The sequence below is a fragment of the Pezoporus occidentalis genome, unplaced genomic scaffold (genome assembly GCF_034315485.1).
Source record: "Pezoporus occidentalis ecotype Australia unplaced genomic scaffold, CSIRO_AGI_Poc_V1 ctg70, whole genome shotgun sequence".
In the NCBI taxonomy this organism is placed as follows: Eukaryota; Metazoa; Chordata; class Aves; order Psittaciformes; family Psittacidae; genus Pezoporus; species Pezoporus occidentalis.
The window spans coordinates 4,362,524-4,383,648 of record NW_026916053.1 but is presented as its reverse complement, the minus strand read 5'-3'; the positions used below and the strand labels follow the sequence as shown (position 1 = coordinate 4,383,648).

At 49.5% G+C, this 21,125-nt stretch overlaps 1 protein-coding gene across 1 annotated transcript in view; it reads right to left on the bottom strand.

Annotated features, from left to right (window-relative positions):
* The window catches only part of COL20A1 (collagen type XX alpha 1 chain), a 47,072-nt gene extending 29,289 nt beyond the window's left edge, over positions 1-17,783 (bottom strand). The window contains exons 1-13 of the mRNA XM_062641994.1: positions 17,477-17,783; positions 14,322-14,406; positions 11,872-11,982; positions 9,594-9,737; positions 9,220-9,378; positions 8,622-8,822; positions 7,227-7,382; positions 6,434-6,553; positions 6,126-6,290; positions 4,382-4,546; positions 2,897-3,069; positions 2,181-2,310; positions 1,558-1,703 (exon numbers count right to left, since the gene is read on the bottom strand). Of these exons, the coding sequence (XP_062497978.1) occupies positions 1,558-1,703; positions 2,181-2,310; positions 2,897-3,069; positions 4,382-4,546; positions 6,126-6,290; positions 6,434-6,553; positions 7,227-7,382; positions 8,622-8,822; positions 9,220-9,378; positions 9,594-9,737; positions 11,872-11,982; positions 14,322-14,394 (1,743 nt within the window). The 5' untranslated portion in view covers positions 14,395-14,406; positions 17,477-17,783. The remainder of the gene's footprint in view (positions 1-1,557; positions 1,704-2,180; positions 2,311-2,896; positions 3,070-4,381; positions 4,547-6,125; positions 6,291-6,433; positions 6,554-7,226; positions 7,383-8,621; positions 8,823-9,219; positions 9,379-9,593; positions 9,738-11,871; positions 11,983-14,321; positions 14,407-17,476) is intronic.
* Between the last annotated feature and the right edge of the window lie 3,342 nt (positions 17,784-21,125).

Genomic DNA, 21,125 nt, shown 5'->3' with positions numbered 1-21,125 from the left:
TCCATCCCTGGCAGTGTTCAAGGCCAGGTTGGACAGAGCCTTGGGTGCCATGGTTTAGTGTGAGGTGTCCCTGCCCATGGCAGGGGTGTTGGAACTGGATGATCTTAAGGTCCTTTCCAACCTGAACTATTCTATGATTCTATGACTTCTCTACTCTAGGACTTCACCACTTCAGTAGTTTATCTACAGTGGTCAGAGCCCTGCCTTTTCTCAAGGGACACATTGAGGGATATATGACCTTTTAAACTAAAAGAAGGGAAGATTCAGGCTGGACATAAGGAGAAACTTTTTGCAATGAGAGTGGTAAAATACACAATTTACAATGAGGTTGGTTCTTATATTCAGGCGGTCCAGAGAGCTGGTGGATGCACCATCCCTGGAGCCAGTCAAAGCCAGGCTGGATGTGGTTCTGAGCAACATCTTCTGAGTTGAAGGCGACCCTGCTCATTGCAGGGAGTTGGACTAGATGAGCTTTGAAGGTCCCTTCCAACCCAAACTATTCCGATTTTATGATTCTATGATTCTCCTACCCTGACCTTGCATAGACATGCAAGTCTCACACAAAACCGCTGCTGTCCGTTCTGGGTTGGATAAGGGGGCACACGAGGGATGCGACCGCACTTTGCTCAGACACATGGAGAAGAGGCAGAGCTGCCTGCTGCAAGCAGAGCCATTGCAGCCGGGTTGCTGCCACCTGCCGCTGACACAGCTCGGCCACAGCTCTCCTGCTGCTCTCCGCTCGCTTAGAAACGCTCCCCAGAGACACTTAGGAGTCCGCACACAGCGGAGCACGGTTGTATGAGAGCCTGGGAGCATCTTAATGCTGGGTTTGCAGACATCCCATAGCCTTGGAGCATTGAGCTCTCACAGTGAGCAACTGCAGAAATGTTCCAATATAAATACAATTAATTAAAAGTATTAATAAATTAATAACAACAAACCATCACTAATTGGTCTGTTTTGAGAGCCATCCTGTGATTGCTCCTATTGATGTGCATTCAGGGGTGGGAATCCAAGTCAAAGAGACAATATGTTCGTTCCCCCCCCCCGTTATTTTGGATTCATATCTTCAGCCTACACATATTCCAGCTAATTCATTGATATACACACATGACAAATGGTTCTTAAGGGGTTTTAAGGGTTTTTTGTTCATCGAGTGTTGTTTTATCCTTATGCAGTGCCATGGGTCTGCTCTTAGAGGTCAGCCAAAACCGCCCTAATGAATTTTCAGTTAGCTTCTAAAGATAAGCACAGTAAAGGCATTTATGTACAGCCTCAGGGATAAAGCAATTGCATTTGGGGCTGCAAAGAAGAGAGTTCAGTGCCTGGGTTTCCAGGGCCCCATGAAACAGTCAGTTGTCTCCTATGCCTTTATTTCCCATGTGAAACGCTCACGTTGTATACCCCTTTGAGACACACCATAAAATACAACCCTTCCATGAAAGACTTTGCTGGCAATAACAGTGACACATGATACCAATTCGCAGAGGTTAGAGCTAGAACTGAACAGCCCAGAGACAGAAAACATGATATTGTCACTGTTCTCATAAGCCCTACCTCTGTTGTATAGTCCTCTGCCCCATCAGGGGCTGCGGAGCAGAGCACCAGGTACTGCGTGGCTCCCTGGGCTGCCTTCCAGCTCAGCCTCATACTGTTGTGGCTCAGCTCAGAGACACGTAGGGAGCGAGGGGAAGACAAAGGCACTGATGGAGAAACAAGGCAGAAAGATACCTTCAATGTGAGGTCCGTGACAGCTCAAACCTCGGAGGAGACGTGGCTTTGCAACAGCTACCGCCGGTGGACATCTAACCCCCATCTAACACAGTGGAGCAGCCACTTGACAGAGAACAGGTTTAATTCACTCGGATTAACCCAAGGATAAAAAGGCAGCAAGGGGTTGCAAGGTTATTTCTAGCATGGGGAGTTACTGCCACATGAGTGGTCTCCTTTGCAAGGACCTCTGAAGGCCTCTGGTCCAACTTGCTTCTCAAAGAGCAGGTTGCTCAGGGACTTGTCTGGTCAAGTTCTGAACATCTCTACAGATGGAGATAGCTGTAGACAAACTGAACTTGAGCAAGGGGGAAGAATCCAACGTCAGGCTCCAGTATGAGGTGGCTGCAAGGAAAGAGCTGTGTTCACTTATACACGCAGCAGCATAATTCTCTCTACTCACGACCTACATGTGGAGGTGACGCCTCTCAGCCCATCCCCAACAAGTGTATCATAAACAGGAATCACTGACACCACATACTCCGTGTGTGAGGTCAGATTGGAAAGCTGCAAAGAGGAGGCTGCTCCATCTAAAATCACCTGAAAGCAGAAAGAAAGGCTGTCACGAAAGGGATGTTCTAGCCACTCTTCAGCAAAGCAATGGCCTTTCCTAGCAAGTATGGCTTCTCTGCAGCAGATCTGTACCCAGAAACAAGTAGTCTTGTTGCCTTCTGTATTTTGTGTAAGCTAGCATCTCCCCAGGATAGACAGCTAAGAGGCAATAAGCATTGCTGTCCCCTAAGGCTGGGATCCGTGCAAACACCATTCACAAGACTCTAACAGTGCTCTCTGAATGGAAATCCATCAACAATCTGGATTTGCTTTTCTATGTCATTATCTATCACAGGTGAGCATCCTTGGACAGCTCTGTGCACCTGAGTCCTCTGGCCCAAAACAGATGTTTTAAGGAGGGGATAACACTTCATGAGATTAAAACCATCATTGTCATGGCTTGCATTATTTCTAGCAAGATATTTACCCCGTTTCCTCTTGTGTCTGGTCATCCTATGAGCTGTCCCACCAGAACCACACCTCCAGCCTCATCTTTTTGTCTACTCAAGCCTAAATTCCCAGCCACCACCTGGATGATACTGCAGTCCTAGGTGTCCAAAGCAAGGTCTCTCACCTCTTGGGACATGCCACCCTTAGAGGGATAATACACAACCCGGTAGTTCTTTGGTGGTCTCGGAGGAGGACTCCACGTCAGGTGCATGCTCTTGGAGGTCACAGCTGATATTTTAAGGTCAGTTGGGCTCAGCTGGGGGCCTGAATTCACAGGGCTCTCTTTCACAGCGCTGCCTAGGAGTTAAAACCACAGTTACTTTCTTATGCCCAGACTTCCCATGCCAAATGTACTTTCCAGCTCATAAATATGACTGAGGGTTTCCAACCCGTGTTAGTGTCTCCTTCTCTACAGAGCATAGGAACTGTTCCAAACACATATTTTACAACTGGGCATCCAGAGAACACAACTGCTCCATAGAGAACAGGCTGTGCATTTGCTGGGTGCTGGGAATACTTTTTCAACACAAGTCTGCACGTTTGCCTGCATCCAAAAGATGACCCAGCGTTGACAAAACATGAAAATGGTCAAAATCAACAAGCACAAGTTAGTTTGGTTTCATTTTTTTGAGCAGCCCATTTTTGCTTTAGCCTAATCTGCGCTTTGAAAAATGTCTGATTATACCAAACTAGCACAAATTAATAAGGATGAATCAATTTGTTTAGGTGAATCTCCAGAGCATTAAAATAAAAGCATGCTTGAAAATTAGACTGTTCTTATTCTCCTAAGGCCAACCTCAGAGCAGAGGGAAATGGAAACATGTACACAACATTCCTCCTGAGGATCTAAGCTAACATCTGGAGCGGTTCTTCACTCTCTTGTTCATCATACAGGCTGCTTTCCAGCAAAGGAAAGAAATGGGCTGTCTGGGTTTAACTTGAAAATGCCTTGGAGATCCATCATTCAGAGTGTAGAGAAAATAAATGTGTCTAGATGTTTTAGCATCTCCTCTCCCTACCTCCACTTTTCCTCCATACACACTCCCTGACATATTCTCAAATTAGCTCTTTTGCTTTTCCTGCCTCCTCTTTGTTGGAAGAAACTCAGAAAAGGAGATGGTTACAACATATTTCTCACACCATATGATAACAGAAGAGGGAAAAGAAGTCTCCTCATTCCCAGAGTGGTAGTTATTAGGTGATTATATCCACCAAGAGTTATCCAGACTCCTGTTAGGAATGGCTGTTGCTTGTATTGGCCCACAGGCCAAAAGCAGGCAACTAAGCCAAGAGCATCAGAATGGAAACATCTACCAAGTAACATCTCTATGTGATGTGTTAGAGACAGGGGGGAGTCAGCAGTGGATTGAGAGTGCAAGAACTGCACCCATAGGGTCTTATAGCAGACAAGGATCACAGAAGAAACTCCAACACATTGATGTGGCAAGGACCACTGTCAGGCAGCAAGAGGGCTGAGCAAGGAGATCAGCACTGGAGGAGAAAAGTCGGATGGTGCAGCCCACGGAGGGAAAGGGTCAACCCTGATGGCGAGGGAGGTGGATGGAGAGCAGAAGGAAGCTCAGCCCTCACTGAGGAGGTTTCACTTCACCTGCGTTTTCCCTGTTGCTCTTCTCTCTGATCCTGGTGCACAGGACCCGGGTGAGTTTGCCAACCAGCGAGCTCAGCAGCGGGAAGTCCAGCACGTTGTACACGGTGAGCTCCAGCGGCTCCGACGCCACTTGTCTCAGCTCTGCCTCGTCCGCGTTCTTCACCCCTGCAACCAGAGCAGAGCATGAGAACACTGCTCTGAGATGAGCAGCCCTGCATCTGTGTGGCTTGTTCAGGGGCAGGATGGGTCCATTGTCATCCTGCTCTCCAAGCAGAGCCTCTCCATCATTCCACCTGGGTGTCTGAGAACAGTCTTGGCCTTTCCTGCAGCCACAGCCTCAGTTCAGCCTGGGGAGGGCTCTCAGTTCTGTGCACACAGATCTTGTGTGGCCTGGAGACAGACCAGTGAACCCTTCTGGTTTTTTGCCTCCTCATCGTTTGCCAGCTTTGCTAGCAGGAAGAGAGGTGTTTGTCACCCTAAGAGGCATGTGGCATAAATAGGGGAAGGAGTGTTTGAATGAACAACTTTGTGTTGATGAGATGCCAGCACTCCCCCCAGAGCCTGTTGTTCCTCAGAACATCACACTGTGTTTTGAGAGAGTCAGGGGTGAGCAAAAAACAATCTGTTTAGGAGGACTTCACCATCACAGAGCATCTCCATCCTCATCCTTCTGCTCCTCACCCTCATTAACCCTCTGCAGACCAAACTCCACAGCATACAACTTATTTTGCTTCCCAATGCTAGGCTCAAGGCTGCCCTAACATTGCCAGATGAGCATCCCGCCTGGTTTAAGAAGCCCAAGACCATTATCTTACCAGCTTTGCTTGCCTCCATCCCATTGCTACAGAACCCTATGCAATAAACCCTTGGCTTGTGTGTTTTCAACATAAATTTGCACTTAAAGCTTTGGGGATTGTAATTTTAGGAGAGTTTTCTATGTAACTCTATTGCTCATGTATTTGTCCCTAGCAGACTCCTGTACTCATCAAGGACAGAGCTGCTCAAGGCCATTTTACTTCTAATTATTGCCACTGGATAGTGAAGAGCAGACAATGCTACTCAGAGAAATGGCAAGTTGTGAGAAGCAGTAATTGCAAAGGAGGTCTCCTGCTGTCCCAAATACAATGTTCTCTTGCCTAATTCCATAGCTGAAATTTAGCTGCTCTCATGGCACGGGTCTCTGAGGCTCACAAATGTCTTTAGATGAGAGGTGTGGAATCTCTCCTGTGAATTATTGTTTTTTCTAAGCAAACAAAATACCCTTTGAAGACACTACCTGTGCTGAACAAATGAGTTCATTATCAGCTTAGTTACAGTGTAATAAAGTCCTACTCTCTGTCTTAGTTTTACTGCCTGAGGATGCTTCTATCAAAGATGAGGAAACATAAACTTCAATTTAAAGAAGATCAAAGGTATCATCCTATCACAGAACCACAGATGGGTTTGGGTGGGAAGAGACCTTAAAGCTCCTCCAGCTCCAACCCCTGCCACGGGCAGGGACCCCTTCCACTGGAGCAGCTTGCTCCAAGCCCCTGTGTCCAACCTGGCCTTGGACACTGCCAGGGATGGGGCAGCCACAGCTTCTCTGGGCACCCTGTGCCAGCGCCTCAGCACCCTCCCAGGGAAGAGCTTCTGCCTAAGAGCTCATCTCAGTCTCCCCTCTGGCAGGTTCAAGCCATTCCCTTTGTCCTATCACAAAGTAGATTGACTTTGTCCTATAGCTTATAGGCAGCTGTGATCTTACCAATGGCAAATATCTCTATGCCCAGGTTTTTCAAGGTCTGAGCAGCCAGGTTAGCATCATCCTGGGATTTTCCATCAGTCAAGAGTATCACCAACTTCTCAGCCTCCAGCCGGGCACCAGCATCTGGTTTCAGATTCTGCTCCAGGACGTGGGTCAGTGCCAGACCTGGAGAGGAGCAGAGATGGATGGTTACCCTTTTCTCAGCCCACAGTGGCCTTGGTCCCCATGGAGAACATCATCCCGCAGAAACAGCTTTCCCCACTGTAGCCACATGCAGCATTTAGCAAAGACCTGCGAGATGGAGTTACCTGTAAAGGTGTTGCCTCCTTTGTACCGCAAACTCCTCACAGCATCCAGAACCTGGTCCCTTGTAGAGTAAGTGCTCAGATCCCACTCTGTGCGGGGATCACTGCTGTACTGGGACAGCCCTGCGAAAGGCAAGAGCCGTCAGCTCACACAAGCCAAAGTAGGCTGCAAGAGGAGACCCACCTGGGGGATGTGGTGTCAGGATTGCCATGGGAAGATGTCACAAATAAAGAAAGGGAGTGGGGATGAGCAGATCTGGTTTCTATCTCCACTTCTCTGCATGGTCCTTGTCATGCAGGCAGTTGGGTGATGCATCAGACTGGGTACAGTGGTACTTGCCTATGTAGTAATGCTCTGAAATACTTTATAAGGTCTAAGGTCTTAATGTTAGGTGGGGTCAAACTAGTCAGCTGCAAGGAGTGGGAAGAAACTCAGAACTGGAAGCATCACTGTTCTTGGCTGAACACAAAGCATCTCCAGCACAGCATTGCCACTGCATCTGTCTATGCAGAGCTGTGAAGGCTGAGCACCTCCGCAAAGGTAGGCAGCAAACCCCAAATGTAGCTCAGCATCAACACCCAGCCTGGTGCTGCCCAGATGTAGCTCTGTTCACTGTGCAGCTATTGCTAACAGCCACTAGAGGCCAGAGCTTGCTACCAGATGATGCTCTCAGGAGCGACAAGCAGGACCCCAACCTACAGGAATAAAAGCTCCTCAGAGAAGCACATAACCACAGGAACAGAGACCCCTTCAAACACGGACTTCCCAAGGTCAGGAAACAGGAAAGTCTCCTACCTACTCTTATCTTGTCTTGGCCAATAGTGAATGGGGAAATCAGATTGCTCAGAAACTCCTTAATGAGCTTGAAATTGTTGCGCCCGATGCTCCAGGATCCATCCACAAGCAGGACAATATCAGTCATGGCAGATGTGTCACACTGAAACTGGGAACCTGGGAGGGGAGAAGGCTTGATGTTGAGAGAAGCAATCGTAAAGGAGGAAAACCAGCTTCAGTTTTAAGACAAAAAGCAAATCTGCAGTGTAAGGCCCCGTCTGGGTGGTGGATTGGACCAGCTGCCACCCTGAGGCATCCCAGCATCTTGGGAAAACCACATGGCAAAGGGTAACCCACCTCAGTACCAAGAACTGGAAGGATGTGCAGCTGCATTCCTGCCAAGAACGGGTTAAAGCTGTCAGGAAGTGTGTGCCTAACCCAAGCACTACTCTGTGCTCGCTGTCAGCTCCATTACATCTCAGCCCCAGCCCAGTGCTTCCCTTTTATGTAGCCTAAGTCTCCAGGAATTGCAGGTGATTGCTTCATTCCATTCCATCACAACATCCCCCCGTGGGCTATAATTATTCCGTGGCTTTATATTAAATCCAATCTCTCTGTAAAAACCTGCTGGCATCACAGATACTCAAGCCCTGCTTTTCTCCCCACCCCAGCCCTGCAGCTTAGCAAGGGATAAGACAGGACATGTCACTGGTCAAATGCATCTTCCTTGAGTATTTTTCAGATGGGGGATTTCCATCTTTGGGGAAGAGAAATGGATGATCCCATGTATTCAGTGGGCTCCAGAAAGGTCACTCTCCTGCTTTTTTCACAGCCATGGGTTCCTATTGGTGTTAAGAGGACAAATAAGGATGCTCTGGCTAGTCCCATTCCCACTGCTTCAACAGTGCTCTGAGCCATCTGCCTTATTATAGTTTCAACTGATGAATGTGAAGGATCATGATGGATCAGTTATCCAGTTATCAGTTGAAGAACAAGTCCAGAAGGAGGAACAGGTTGGGTAATGATTTTCCCCTTCCCTTCTGAAGGCTTGGAAAGGTCAATGGCTGGAGGGGGTCTGTTGATGTATATGGACTCTTACGTGGATCTGTCAGAAGCAGGGGGAGGTGGCAACAGGAAGGGAGAGAATGGTGGCAGACCAATAAGTTAAATCATCTGGAAGGACTTTTTGGCCTAGCTCCAGTTTGCCTTAAAGTCTGTGATGTTCTACAGAGCTCCAGACTTCTCCAGCGACTCCTGAGAGCTCCCCAAGGCATGACCTGGTAACTGAAAGCACCACCAGCAGCACTGTACTACTGAAAATCCTGGTGCTAGAGAGGGGTGGAAAGCTGGCATTCAGTGAACACGAAGGATAACAGTAGGGAAGAGGGAGCAAGACACGTTTGAAACCCCTCTCACCTCTCCTCAATGAATCCTTTGTGGGTTTTTCTCTCCCCAGCGATTCCCGCTCCGGGCTCGCAGGAGTGCGCTGGGATGACTTTGTGGGGATTGGTGTTGCTCCTGTCGCACTGGCCTCCACACTGGGCTGGTTTCTTGGTGCTTCTCCCAAGCCCTTTGGCTGAATCCCCTTCTGCCTTTTCTTCTCAGCTCTGTCCTTTGCTGTGCTCCAAAGAGAAACATCCCACTGTCCCTCGTGCGTTATCCCCATGCAACCCGCTCCCCTCATCGGCTGGTTTAAGCCCCATTTGACAAAGGTGTAGGGGGTTCAGAGAGGATAAAGTCCTACAGACTTAATACAAATAAATAGCTAGATAAAGGAGATCATCTTTGTTGATGCCTCTTAGAGGGCTGTACGTGAGTTAATACTAATATTAGTAGTTAACATACACAGAGTAATAACATACACATAAAATTAATAATAATATTAGTAGTGGATCACATCAAAAGTTTGCCCTTGCCATTATCCTTGATGATTAAAAATAATTCATGTTTATAAAGTAAAACAAGGAAAAACACACCGTGGCACCTCAAGCAAGTGTACTGTCAGTGCACCCACCTGGCTGTGCCAAGGCTGTGTTCAGGGCTGGTGGGGTGGCCTCTGCCACCCCACTGTGCTCAGCTGCTGGGTTCCCCAAAGAGGTGAGGTTCTTTCCTGAGGCAGCTCCTGAGTTCCTTCTGTTATTTCTAGACTGGGAGGCGTTTTTGAGCTCCTCTACTGTAGGAAGACCAAAACCAGGGAGAGAATCAATACAGACTGGTCTGCTTCACAGCCCATTCCTCATCCCTTGCATCTTCACCATCCCTCCCTTTCCAACCTTCCAACCAAAGCATTAACAGGCTCTGATTGCTGCACAGTCTACTCTGCACATGACACCTCTCCGAGGGCCTCAGGAGCTCTCTGAATGGTAACTCGCAGCCCATTCTACTTACTCACAAATTTCCTCTTGGCAAACAGGGCTTCCTGGGAGCCATTGAGCACGTAGACCTGCAGTGTGTACTCCTTGGTAGGGCTCAGCCCCCCCACTGTGGCTTTGGGAGTCTTGGTTTTCAGCATGACTTCTTGCTCCGAGTCCCCTGGGGTGGGATGGAGGCACAGTTCAGAGCTTGTTAGTGCTTAAATTTAAGCTGACAGTAGTGAAAACGCTGCTGAAATGCAGGGAATGTCTACCCAGGAAACTCAGTCTGCTCCCATTTGTTTTAATTTTGTGGAGCTCTGTTTTTTTCCTAATCCAGAATTGGGAATATTGAGGGGTTTTATTAAATTCATACTACATGGCCAAAGTGGAAAAAACAGCTCCCACCCAGCGTTTGTTAGATTCTCACAGCATTGCTGAGTGAAAAAACAGGTCTTCAAAGGGTTAACACTGGGCACATGGTAGTATATATTGCTTATGAAAACATCCAACCAAGTGATGCATCCAAAGGAGCATGACCAGTGGGTCGAAGGAGGTGATCCTGCCCCTCTACCCTGCTCTTGTGAGACCTCACCTGCAGCATTGTGTGCAGTTCTGGTGTCCTCAACATAAAAAGGACATGGAACTGCTGGAACAAGTCCAGAGGAGGCCACGAGGATGATCAGGGGCTGGAGCACCTCCTGTATGAAGACAGGCTGAGGAAGTTGGGGCTGTTCAGCCTGGAGAAGAGAAGCTGCATGGAGACCTCAGAGCAGCTTCCAGTATCTAAAGGGGGGCTATAGGGATGCTGGGGAGGGACTCTTCATTAGGGACTGTAGTGACAGGACAAGGGGTAACGGGTTCAAACTGAAACAGGGGAAGTTTAGATTGGATCTAAGGAGGAAATTCTTTCCTGTGAGGGTGCTGAGGCACTGGAATGGGTTGCCCAGGGAGGTTGTGAATGCTCCATCCCTGGCAGTGTTCAAGGCCAGGTTGGACAGAGCCTTGGCTGAGATGGTTCAGTGTGAGGTGTCCCTGCCCACGGCATGGGGGTTGGAACTGGATGATCTTAAGGTCCTTTCCAACCTGAACTATTCTATGATTCTATGATTTGCCTGAGATTATATATGACAGTGAGAAAGTGGTTTGGTGCCTCCAGAGGTCATCACCAGCAGTTGGGATTCATCTTCCTTATCCCAGCCACTCTCCCTGTGCTGTCCCTGCAAACCCCAGTGCTGGGACCTGTCCTGGGTCTGTGACGCCTTGACCAGGCAAAACTGGGGGCATTTCTGTGTTAGCAATGAACAAATGGAGTGCGGCAGCTCTGCAAAGCAGAAGCCAGCTACACAAAACCAATGGGGAGATTCAAACCCCTCTGATTAGGGAATATCTCTAGAGACGGATGTGTTTCTGACCTGTCATCCCTGTGCTCATGCCTAGGGCTGGAGATGGAGCTCCCCAGCCGGATAAGAGGGAAAGCCTCAGGCATGTGCTCCAAGTGGGGATTCCCTGCATTCCCGGGATGCTCATTGCTCTCTGAGGCTCAGGGAAGAGCAGGGAAAGAATGAGAAACCTCCTGCTCCAGCCTGGAAACAGGTGGGGACTGAGCTAAAAGCGGGTGGATGATCACAGGAGCTCTGCCGCACGCTCTCCTGCCTGGCAGCTCCTTCTCCAGCTGCTGGAAGGGCGGCAGTGATTGGAAACCGAATGCCAGCCAAGACTGAGGTTGCCTCCAACCACACTGCTCCTTGCCAAGGCACGTCGTGCCCTTCCATCACCATCGGGTTCAGTGTTCAAAGTCAGGGAGAGCTGGAGTTTGGCCAGGATAGGGAGTTAGGGTGAACCCCACACACATGGGTCAAGGACTTCCCTTTCCCTGTAGGTACGGGGATGGCTGAGAGCTCTCGTAGAACCAGGCACTGAGCCTTCCAACATCCTTCTTCTCACATAGTCCCAAAAGCAACACTTTCTGACTAAGCCTTTCCCTTGGGATGAAGAGAGCTGAATTTCATCTCTGTCTTGTGAATGAATGACAGAGGGGCTGTGCCTGTGGCATTCTGGACTGCTGTCGTGGTGGCCAGAAAGGCTTTGTGTCTGTACTGCCTGCATAGCCCAGTGGAAAGTTTTGATGTAGGTGATCAACGCTTGAAACCAGACCAACCAGTGGATAATTCCCACTGCCTTATCTCTATAACTTCAAGGTCCAAATAATGCTCTTACTTAAGTCCTGTTGTCCACCAGTTAAAGGTGGAGCTCAGACCCCCTCTCATACACAAATCTCCACTGGGTCTGATGTCCAATGCATTAACACATACCTGCCATGGGCTTTACCCGAACCTTGTAGCCACTGATGTTCCCTTCGGTCTCTTTCCATTTCATCTGGAGCCTGTCTTCTGAAAGGACAGTGAGTTTCAGCCGGCCTGACCCTGGGGAGGAGGAGAAGTGTCTGTGCTGTTATTACGGATGCAGTTCCTCCCTCTGGATATGCACCCAGATGCCATCTCCTCTATGGAACCCTTCACCATCCCATGCAAGTCGGTCCTGCAGCTCCCCTGCAGCTCTGCCATGAACCTACAGTGAACAACTGCAAATCGGCAGCCTCCACCCTGTGTGAAGAGGAAATGGGACCTCACTATGGAAATGGGACCACTGCAAAGAGGGAAAGCAGCCTAGCGCAGAGGTGAGGGCTTCCTCTGCACCCCTCACATCTTGAAAGACTCTCCTGAGAACCTTCATTCAGAATAGTTTGCTTCAGCAGATGTGTTTAGTGTGAGCATCTCAAGTGGGAGGGCAGGAATAGATACAAGGGCTCAGGGAGGCTCTTCACTAGGTTTGGGCTGATGAGAATACAGGAATTCCCCAGGACGATAGATCACATAATTCTGCATAAGGATCAGTCCAGAGGCAGCCCCAAGGACCTGCTGGGGGTTAGAAAGGAAGAAGTAAGAAAGAAAACGTGATAGAGTGTAAATAACAGTTCCTAGCAGGCCCATAACTCACAGGCACCAGCTTGGACCAGTTTGCTGCAGGGAGCAGTAAACTAAATGACAAATCCTATGGGAAAAAATGCTATCAGACTAGGAGGCAAAAAGAAGAAAGAGCACATTCCCTTCTCATCTTCAGACTTCACAGACAGCTATCGAACCCAGCTGATGTCTGAACTCATGTGTCACGCTCTGAAGCAATGATTCCTTGGTAAAATGCAGCTGTGCTCTTGTACCACTGTCACCACATGAAACTTCTCCACTTGACTGGGTAGAGAATGGCAACTCAGCACCTTTGCCTCCACGCCTTCCTGACACAGCACCTTTCCAGCGGGCTGCCCTGATTTGCAATGAGCGAGCACATCCTTTGCCTGCAATGATAAACACCCGCACTCAAATGCCCCCCTCATCTGCAGTTGTTACCAATCTCTTTACCATTACTGATAAGAAAACAGCTTAGGGTGACCCAGGGTGCCCAGCTTGATGCTGGCAAAGTGTTGCTCCTCAAGTCCCTAATCTGGCCTTGCATCGTGACCGTACATCTCCTGACATCTTCGCCATGAAGTCACAGGAAAGCAGTGGGCGCTGGAAGTGGGGGCTTGCTTGTCTCAGCCCAACATCTGTGCCTTAACCTTTCCTTGCAGAGACTTCCTGCGGGCTGCCCTACAAGCAGATAACTATTTTGGGAGAACAAAGCTCAGATTCACATCTCATCCCAGGCAAATCTGAAGGGGAAGGAAGAAAACATTGGGAAGAGGGGTGAGGGGCAAAAACAAATCCCAGAATCATGCCAAAGAGCAATGGTAAAAGATCATGGAACAATGAAGGGAATTCATGGTCAGATTAAACATGGAGCTGTCTTCTTTTGGCCAAGTGTGGTCCAGCTCCTTGGCCATCACTCTAGGAGCCCAGAAGCTAAAAAGGCAAAAATGTCCCCAGACAGCTCAGAAAGGACAGCATCCTCTAAAGCACCATTATGTGCTGGATGCAAATGAATCCCAGTGCCATGAAAGCTCCACTGTTTCCCTGCCCTGTGTTGGATGTGTGCTATTTGATGCTGTAACCTTGCTCTTTGGTCCACAGGGAGTTAAGGCCAGTTTTAACTGTGGCAGCTGGTGTGGAAGATGCACAGCATGGAGCCACATCTATCCAAGCTCTGAAGTGCCATCACCTCTCCAGAAAGGTTCAAACACAATATGAAAGTGGTCCTTCAGCATCTTAGCTATAGGTATTTTCTGGCCATTCACGGTGCTTTTGGAGTGCTATATGCTACAGGAGGAATGTGCCTCGTGTGCTTTCTTGTCCAGATGTGACACCATGTATCATCATATACATCCAAAGCAATAGTTTCAGAGAGCAGGACATGATGTGGTGAGCAACAGCAGCAACACCCTTTTTATTCCTATTTCTCAAGTTCCATATCACATAAGCACCCTTCACTGCTTATACAGGCTGAAATGCACCCCTGGTGTGAGGGAGCGGCGAACTGAACTGCTGTCAATGATGAGGATGGGCTTTACAGGGTGGGGAGGGATCAAGATAGTCTCCTCAAATGGGCCCCCTGATCTCCCATTGCTCTCTCTGTGGAGGAACAAGCTGTTTGGAGCTTCACCAACAGACACCAGCACACAGCATCCCCTTGAAATCCCGTGTGTGATTGGGAGCGTCCCTCAAGCGCGGTGCCAGTGCCAACGGGAAGGGCTTGAGCAAGGGCTGGGCTAACCCTGGTGACAGCCAAACCGTAGGGAACTGCCCGGAGAGAGGAGAGACAGGCTCCTTACCTTGTCCCGCATGACCCCAGACACGGCTCACCACAGGCAGGCAGGCAAGAAAGAAACAAGTGTGAATCAGCATGGTGCCCAGGACCTACGAGAAGGCAAATGTCAGGAGGGACAAGCAGAAGTTACACTTCACTAGGTCTAAACTGCGTTTGCAGTCCTCACTTAAAGGACAACAAGCTGAGATCTACAGCTCTACCCATCACTGACAGCACTGGAAGGGTGGATGGAGAAGCACACATGAATCCCCTGCAATCCCTATATATTATTTTATATTCCTGCTCTCTCCAATACAGCCTTGGACCACTAAGTACTAAACTGTGATTATAAACCTGAGAGAGAACAGTCTTTGGATGTCTTTTGATTCCTCTCAGCCTGCTTGGTCCTGGAGATGGACACAATAGGTGCTGGGTTCTGCTCTGATGACAGAGAGAAGCAACATTGGCCAAATCACTAGACAGACATAGATTTCAGACCAATTCTAGTTTAAATCATAAGAAGCAATTCTGATTGTCGTTACCAAAATCAATGCAGGTATGAGAACACACAGCACCCTTCTCACATCCCTGCAAGGCACACACTGATTGTAAGGGGGAAAGCATGTAGAGGAGCACTCTTTGGTGCTGTGCCACAGATCTAATGACCTTGCAGGCACTGTGATAAAGCAATCACGCAGCAGGAGGGATAACACAGACGGAGCAGAGTTTATGTGTCAACAGTTTAGAAACAAGGGGGTTATTTCTGATTTCACAGTGGGTTTCCTGAGCAGTTACATTCAGGACCTGTTGGGATGCTTTGGTTTTAACCTGTTCACCTGCACAGACTGGAAACAGATGTGGTTATGGACTTAATGATGGCAGAGGATCCGTTTGACTTTGAAGTAACCTCTGCAGCATCGATAAAGCTGGCAGCTAAGAATACCCAGCCTACGGACCTCACAGCCCTTCCGTTCCCTTTGCTGGCCTAGATTTCAGTTTGGGTCAGGGTAAAACCACCCCATTGGAAACAGTGCCCCCCCCCCCCCTTGTCACAATCTCAACACACCAGGTTTAAAGCATGCTGCTGGCCTTTCACAACGCATCATTGGCATCTGTCACTTTTGTGCTGCACGTTTCAGCCTCATTGCTTTTGGCAGAACGAGACCATACACCAGCTCCCTCCATCACCATCTGCAGCGACATTTCACTTCCATTCACTTTGATGGACAGGTATTTAGAGGCTTCTGGCAAATGCCTATTCCCCTTCAAACACGTCAGCTTTTTAGCTATTGCAAGGAAAACTAAATACGCACGTGAGTGACCCAGCCGTGATCTCCTGGGGTTTAAATCAGTCCTGAATTGCTGTAAGAATGAATGGAAAATGCACAGGTTGTAACAGGGAGGTGGTAAGCACCCCGCTCAGTCTGTGCTAGTCTTCTTGATAGAAGATCAGGTTATACACAACAACTGCAGTGTAACTGAAGCCCTTAGCCATGGGAAACACTTGCCGTTCTTCCCCAGTTAATAAATGAAGTCATTGCTTATAATAAACAGCAAACCTGTTACAGGTGGGTTCAGGAATGGGACTGAGAGCAAAGCCTGCCCTGGCTGCAGAGGGACATGTGCCAAATGACAGCAAGAAGCCTGCGTTTTTGGAGAACTCCAAAGTTCATTCATTCCATTCCGCAACGCCAAAAACCGCTCCTGATATCCCCGCAACTTCCCCATGGCTCTGCAGGTTAACGGGGTGCCAAGCTCTGGCAAAAGCACTGGATTGTGCCTGAGCTTTTCATGTTAATCCGGGCTGCGTGGATCTGAAGTCCAGTGAAATAAACACGTGGGCTTCTCCAGCCTGCACTACACCTGATTCAGCCAGGAGCTTCCACCCTGATGTGTCTATGAGGAGGAGTTCAGTATGAACCCGGATTGCATCCAGTAATTGCCCAAGGTGTGGACCTCTACTGTGACTAAAGCAAGGAGCAGGGACTTATCTCTTCTTCCCATCTCAAAGGCAAACCCTTTGCTGTTTTGCCTTTTCTCCAACTTCCCTTTTCCTACCCAAAAAGTGGGAATTACAGATGCACCTCTATGAAAAGGTGCAAGATACACAGCTGGAGGAGCTCTCTCATCCTGGCCCTGCAGACCTTCCCCTCCACAGGTTACCTTTGGGAGACCCAAGCCCTCACTCTGGGTCTCTGTGGTCCTTTCCCATCTATCTCTACCCTCACCAGTGCCACCATCCAGCCAGGCTGGGCTGTGGAACATGGAACCAAGGTGACCACAGTGGTACCAATGGGCACACTGAGGACCCTCTCCCATTACTCCCCTAGGAAAGGAATTTGGAGATAGCAACATGTGGAGCATGTGGTAATTCCATGAGCTGGAAAACTGGGGGGGGGGAGCACGGGATGGGACACATCACTTCCCACTTTGCCCCAGCTGTGTGTTAAAGGGGGATTCGGAGGTTAAAGCAGTCAGAGATCCCCTTGTTTGCACAGGGGATCTTTAAAAGTAGTCATTTTAATTAAAGAAAACAGAAAACCATGCAAAAAAAAAAAAAAAAAAATCCCTTGTTCAAACCAGCACAACTCAAGTGGGGATCTGGGGGCACTGGGAATGATTCCCACCCTCCACAGCCACAGTCTGGGGACATCTCCTCACCCCAGAGGCCACCCCCGTCTCCGCACAGAACTTAGGTTAGGCACAAGTTTCACTTCCAGGCTGAGCCTTTTCAGCTCCCCACAGCCCAGGCAGCAACATCAGCGTGATGCAGACCCACACCACACCTCCAGGTGGGAAACCCACCCCAGACAATGGCCATAGCTACGAACCCTTCCAGGTACCATCCTCTCCGGCAGCGATTTCCCACAGGTTTTATACCATTGACCACAAAATAGAAGAGAAAAACCCCAAACAAACCAAGGAGCAAAGCGCATTTCCCGCAGAAATCACCCCAAAAGCATTGCTAAAGCAGCCCTGGCAATATTTAGACCCGACCTGCAGCGAAGATGAGCCTTGAAGCTACTTCACCATAAGAGCCCTACCACGCCATGCAGCATCGCCTGCGCTGCCCCAAGCTCCAACTTCCCAACCCCTGCTCTGGCGATGCCCCAGACCAGCACATCCCTCCTGGGCATCCCTGCAAACCGAGCCCCAGAGGGGAATGAATGAGCCACAGACCTCAATGGGGCGGCTTTTCCCTGGAGCGAGCCGGGAAGGGCGGCGGATCCAGCTACATTCTGAAACCCCAGGAGAAGCAGCGCTGGCGCCTCGTCTGCTGCTCGGCGTGATGAGAGATTTCACTTCCCAGCCGTGAGGAGGGGTAAGGAAGGGGAGGGAGAGCAGGGGGAGAGGGATGCCCCCACCTCCCTCTCACCACGCAGCAGAGAGCGCTGCTGGCCCCTATGTGCGGCTGAGTAAAGCGTGGCTGTAAAGCGGCGCGCTGCTGCTATGAGAAGCGGTGAGGAGCTTTCAGAACTAACACTAAACGCACACTTAGGAAGCGGCAGGCATTGTTCCTAGAGCGCAGCAACAAGTCCTGGCTCCCTCCCACTGTCAGGCTCCCAGGGATGAAGTCAGCCCGGCCCCCAGCCACATCCACATCCCATCAGGCACTGGAGAGCCCGGCCTTTGCACCGAAGGCAAATTGCATTTGTTGGAGGAAATTGAGCACATCTGTAAGGTTTGCAAGGCCAGAGGCTGATTCACGAACTGGAGCTCGGTGGGGCTGTGGGATACAGCCCTGAGCGCTCCCAGCATGTGGTCCCCAGCCCCTAGGAGTGCTTTTGAGAGCGCCCAGCTCCATGCCAAAACCTTTTCAGGCAGATTTCATCCTCGTTGCCAGGAAGGGAACAAGTGGCAGAGGAATTTCTCATCACAGAGGCCAGATTTCCAGCTGCATCTCTGGGTCAGCATCAGTTTCCTATTGCAACAGAGCAAGCGGCAAGAACCCCACAGTCACCGTTCAATGGGAAGCACAAGGACCTTTGAAAGTATCAAATTAGATGGAAAAAAATCAATTACAGATTCCAAGCATTTTGCATAATAAGCAAACATTTGGTATTTGCTACAGTTTAGGTTTAGAATTGAATATTTAAAAGCATCGCAAGTACAGACTAAACAATACCAGCGAAAGGAAACACTTATGTCTTCTAAAAACAAAACATGGGAGCAGTTGGCACCCTGTACAGAGGGGGTTGTTGTGTAAACGTCTCAGATTACCTCTGCTGTGATTCCTACTCCATTGGAGAAGGTGCTGAGATTTGCTACAGTTTGCTTGGGAGCTAAGAGGAGGTGAGAAGGAAATAGAAGAGATCAAGGAGAACACTTTCCTTCCAAGGAATTCAGATCCAGAGCTAAAATTCACACTCTGTTTGCATCAGAGAATTCTGGGGCTGCTGCCAGTGCTTATATTCAGGTTGCTGCGTTCCAGCTTACCTGTCCCAAGGTGCCTGCACTATGCTATAGAATCATAGAATAGTTAGGGTTGGAAAGGACCTTAAGATCATCCAGTTCCAGCCCCCTGCCATGGGCAGGGACACCTCACACTAAACCATGGCACCCAAGGCTTTGTCCAACCTGGCCTTGAACACTGCCAGGGATGGAGCATTCACAACCTCCCTGGGCAACCCATTCCAGTGCCTCACCACCCTCACAGGAAAGAATTTCCTCCTTAGATCCAATCTAAACTTCCCCTGTTTCAGTTTGAACCCGTTACCCCTTGTCCTGTCACTCCAGTCCCTAATGAAGAGTCCCTCCCCAGCATCCCTATAGGCCCCCTTCAGATACTGGAAGCTGCTCTGAGGTCTCCACGCAGCTTCTCTTCTCCAGGCTGAACAGCCCCAACTTCCTCAGCCTGGCTCCATACAGGAGGTGCTCCAGCCCCTGAGCATCCTCATGGCCTCCTCTGGACTTGTTCCAACAGTTCCATGTCCTTTTTATGTTGAGGACACCAGAACTGCACACAATGCTCCAGGTGAGGTCTCACCAGAGCAGAGCAGAGGGGCAGGATCACCTCCTTTGCCCTGCTGGTCACGCTCCTTTTGATGCAGCCCAGGATACGGTTGGTTTTGGGGCTACAAGCGCACACTGAAGCCGGCTCATGTTCATTTTCTCATCGCCCAACATCCCCAAGTCCTTCCCCGCAGGGCTGCTCTGGATCTCTTCTTTATACAGTCTCATGGCTTTGACTTAGCTCAAGCCCAACACTCCGAGTTAAACCATCACAGACACCCAAACCCTCCCTGAGCAGCAGCACAGGACAGAGCTTAAAGGCAGATGGATGCTCCTTCACCTTGTGACTGAATGGCTGGAAATAACTCTCTGTGTGGAATGACAAGGCCTTAAAGCACTGTCTGGTTTCACTTTGGGGCTGGAAGGACCCCAGTGGATTATCAGTGCAAGCATCTCGCTTGGACCATGTGCTCCAAGTAGCCCCATCAATCTCCTTTGCACCGGCGATGGGGGAGCACGCGTCCCTTTATGCCATGGAAAAGCAGGCAGCCAGCAGTAATGCAATCCTGAATCCACAACTGACACCCGGTTTTCCAAGGAAGTCAGCTCCTGCTTGAACACAAATCACAATTACTGCTTTTTTTTTTAATGATTTGGGACTTTTATGGCTTTAAGACTTGGTTGCTGGCCAGAAGAGCTGCACTGAGGGACCTGCCCCAAGCAGGAGTGCTGGAAATCATCCTGCTGCATGTACAGCGTTGCAGGCTGATTGCAAGCAGGATGCTCTGTGAACTGGAAAGCAAGACGCCACCCCAGTTTCTTGTTATTACTTGTTATTCCATGTTCAGTTCACTTTGCCATGTTATTACCTGTTATCTTCTGTTTAGTTCACTTTCAGGGTAGTCTGCGTATGAACATAGAATCATAGAATAGTTTAGGTTGGAAAGGACCTTAAGATCATCCAGTTCCAACCCCCCTGCCATGGGCAGGGACACCTCACACTAAACCATGGCACCCAAGGCTCTGTCCAACCTGGTCTTGAACACTGCCAGGGATGGAGCATTCACAACCTCCCTGGGCAACCCATTCCAGTGCCTCATCACCCTCACAGGAAAGAATTTCTTCCTTATATCCAATCTAAACTTCCCCTGTTTAAGTTTTAACCCGTTACCCCTTGTCCTGTCACTACAGCCCCTAATGAAGAGTGTCCCCCCAGCATCCCTATAGGCCCCCTTCAGATGCTGGAAGGCTCCTTCATTGCTTGCAAGTGCAGCCATCCTGGGAGCAGCAGGGACCAGGAGCACTGGATTTTGGTGGCTTTCACTGATTTCTGTTCCCTCGCAGAGTCAAACCCCGTCCATGACACGTTTCCTCTTGGGCAGACACTGGTTAGGGTCTCTCCTTTCCCATCACTCGGTTGGTAGCAGCCTGTGACGCCTGGGATGCCTGCTGAGGTGAAGCTGGTTAATGAACTGAAGCATCATTAGGGGATGGGGGCACAGAAAGCACAATCAAAGTCCCACCTTTCCAAGAACCAGCTGGGAAGAGCAATCAGTGCTGGCTGCGAGCATGGCTAAGCCAAGAGACTTAAGCCCTCGACTGTCTTTACAAGGAAGCATCCATTACTGGGGTCATTTCCTTGTTTGCCTGACAGAGTCACAGGCATAGCTTATGGGGCCATCTGGAGAGCACGTTCTGCTCTTGGTAGACTGCACAGGCAGCTCAGGGCAGCTGAGACATACTCACTGCTTGAGACCAAGCTTCTTGCTGCTCCCCAGCTTGTGCCACCCTCCTGGCAGCTTGGGTGGGTGAATGGCTTGCTCTCAGGCTTGGTGTCCTGATGTGCTGCCTGCTCCCATTGGCATGAAAAAGACCT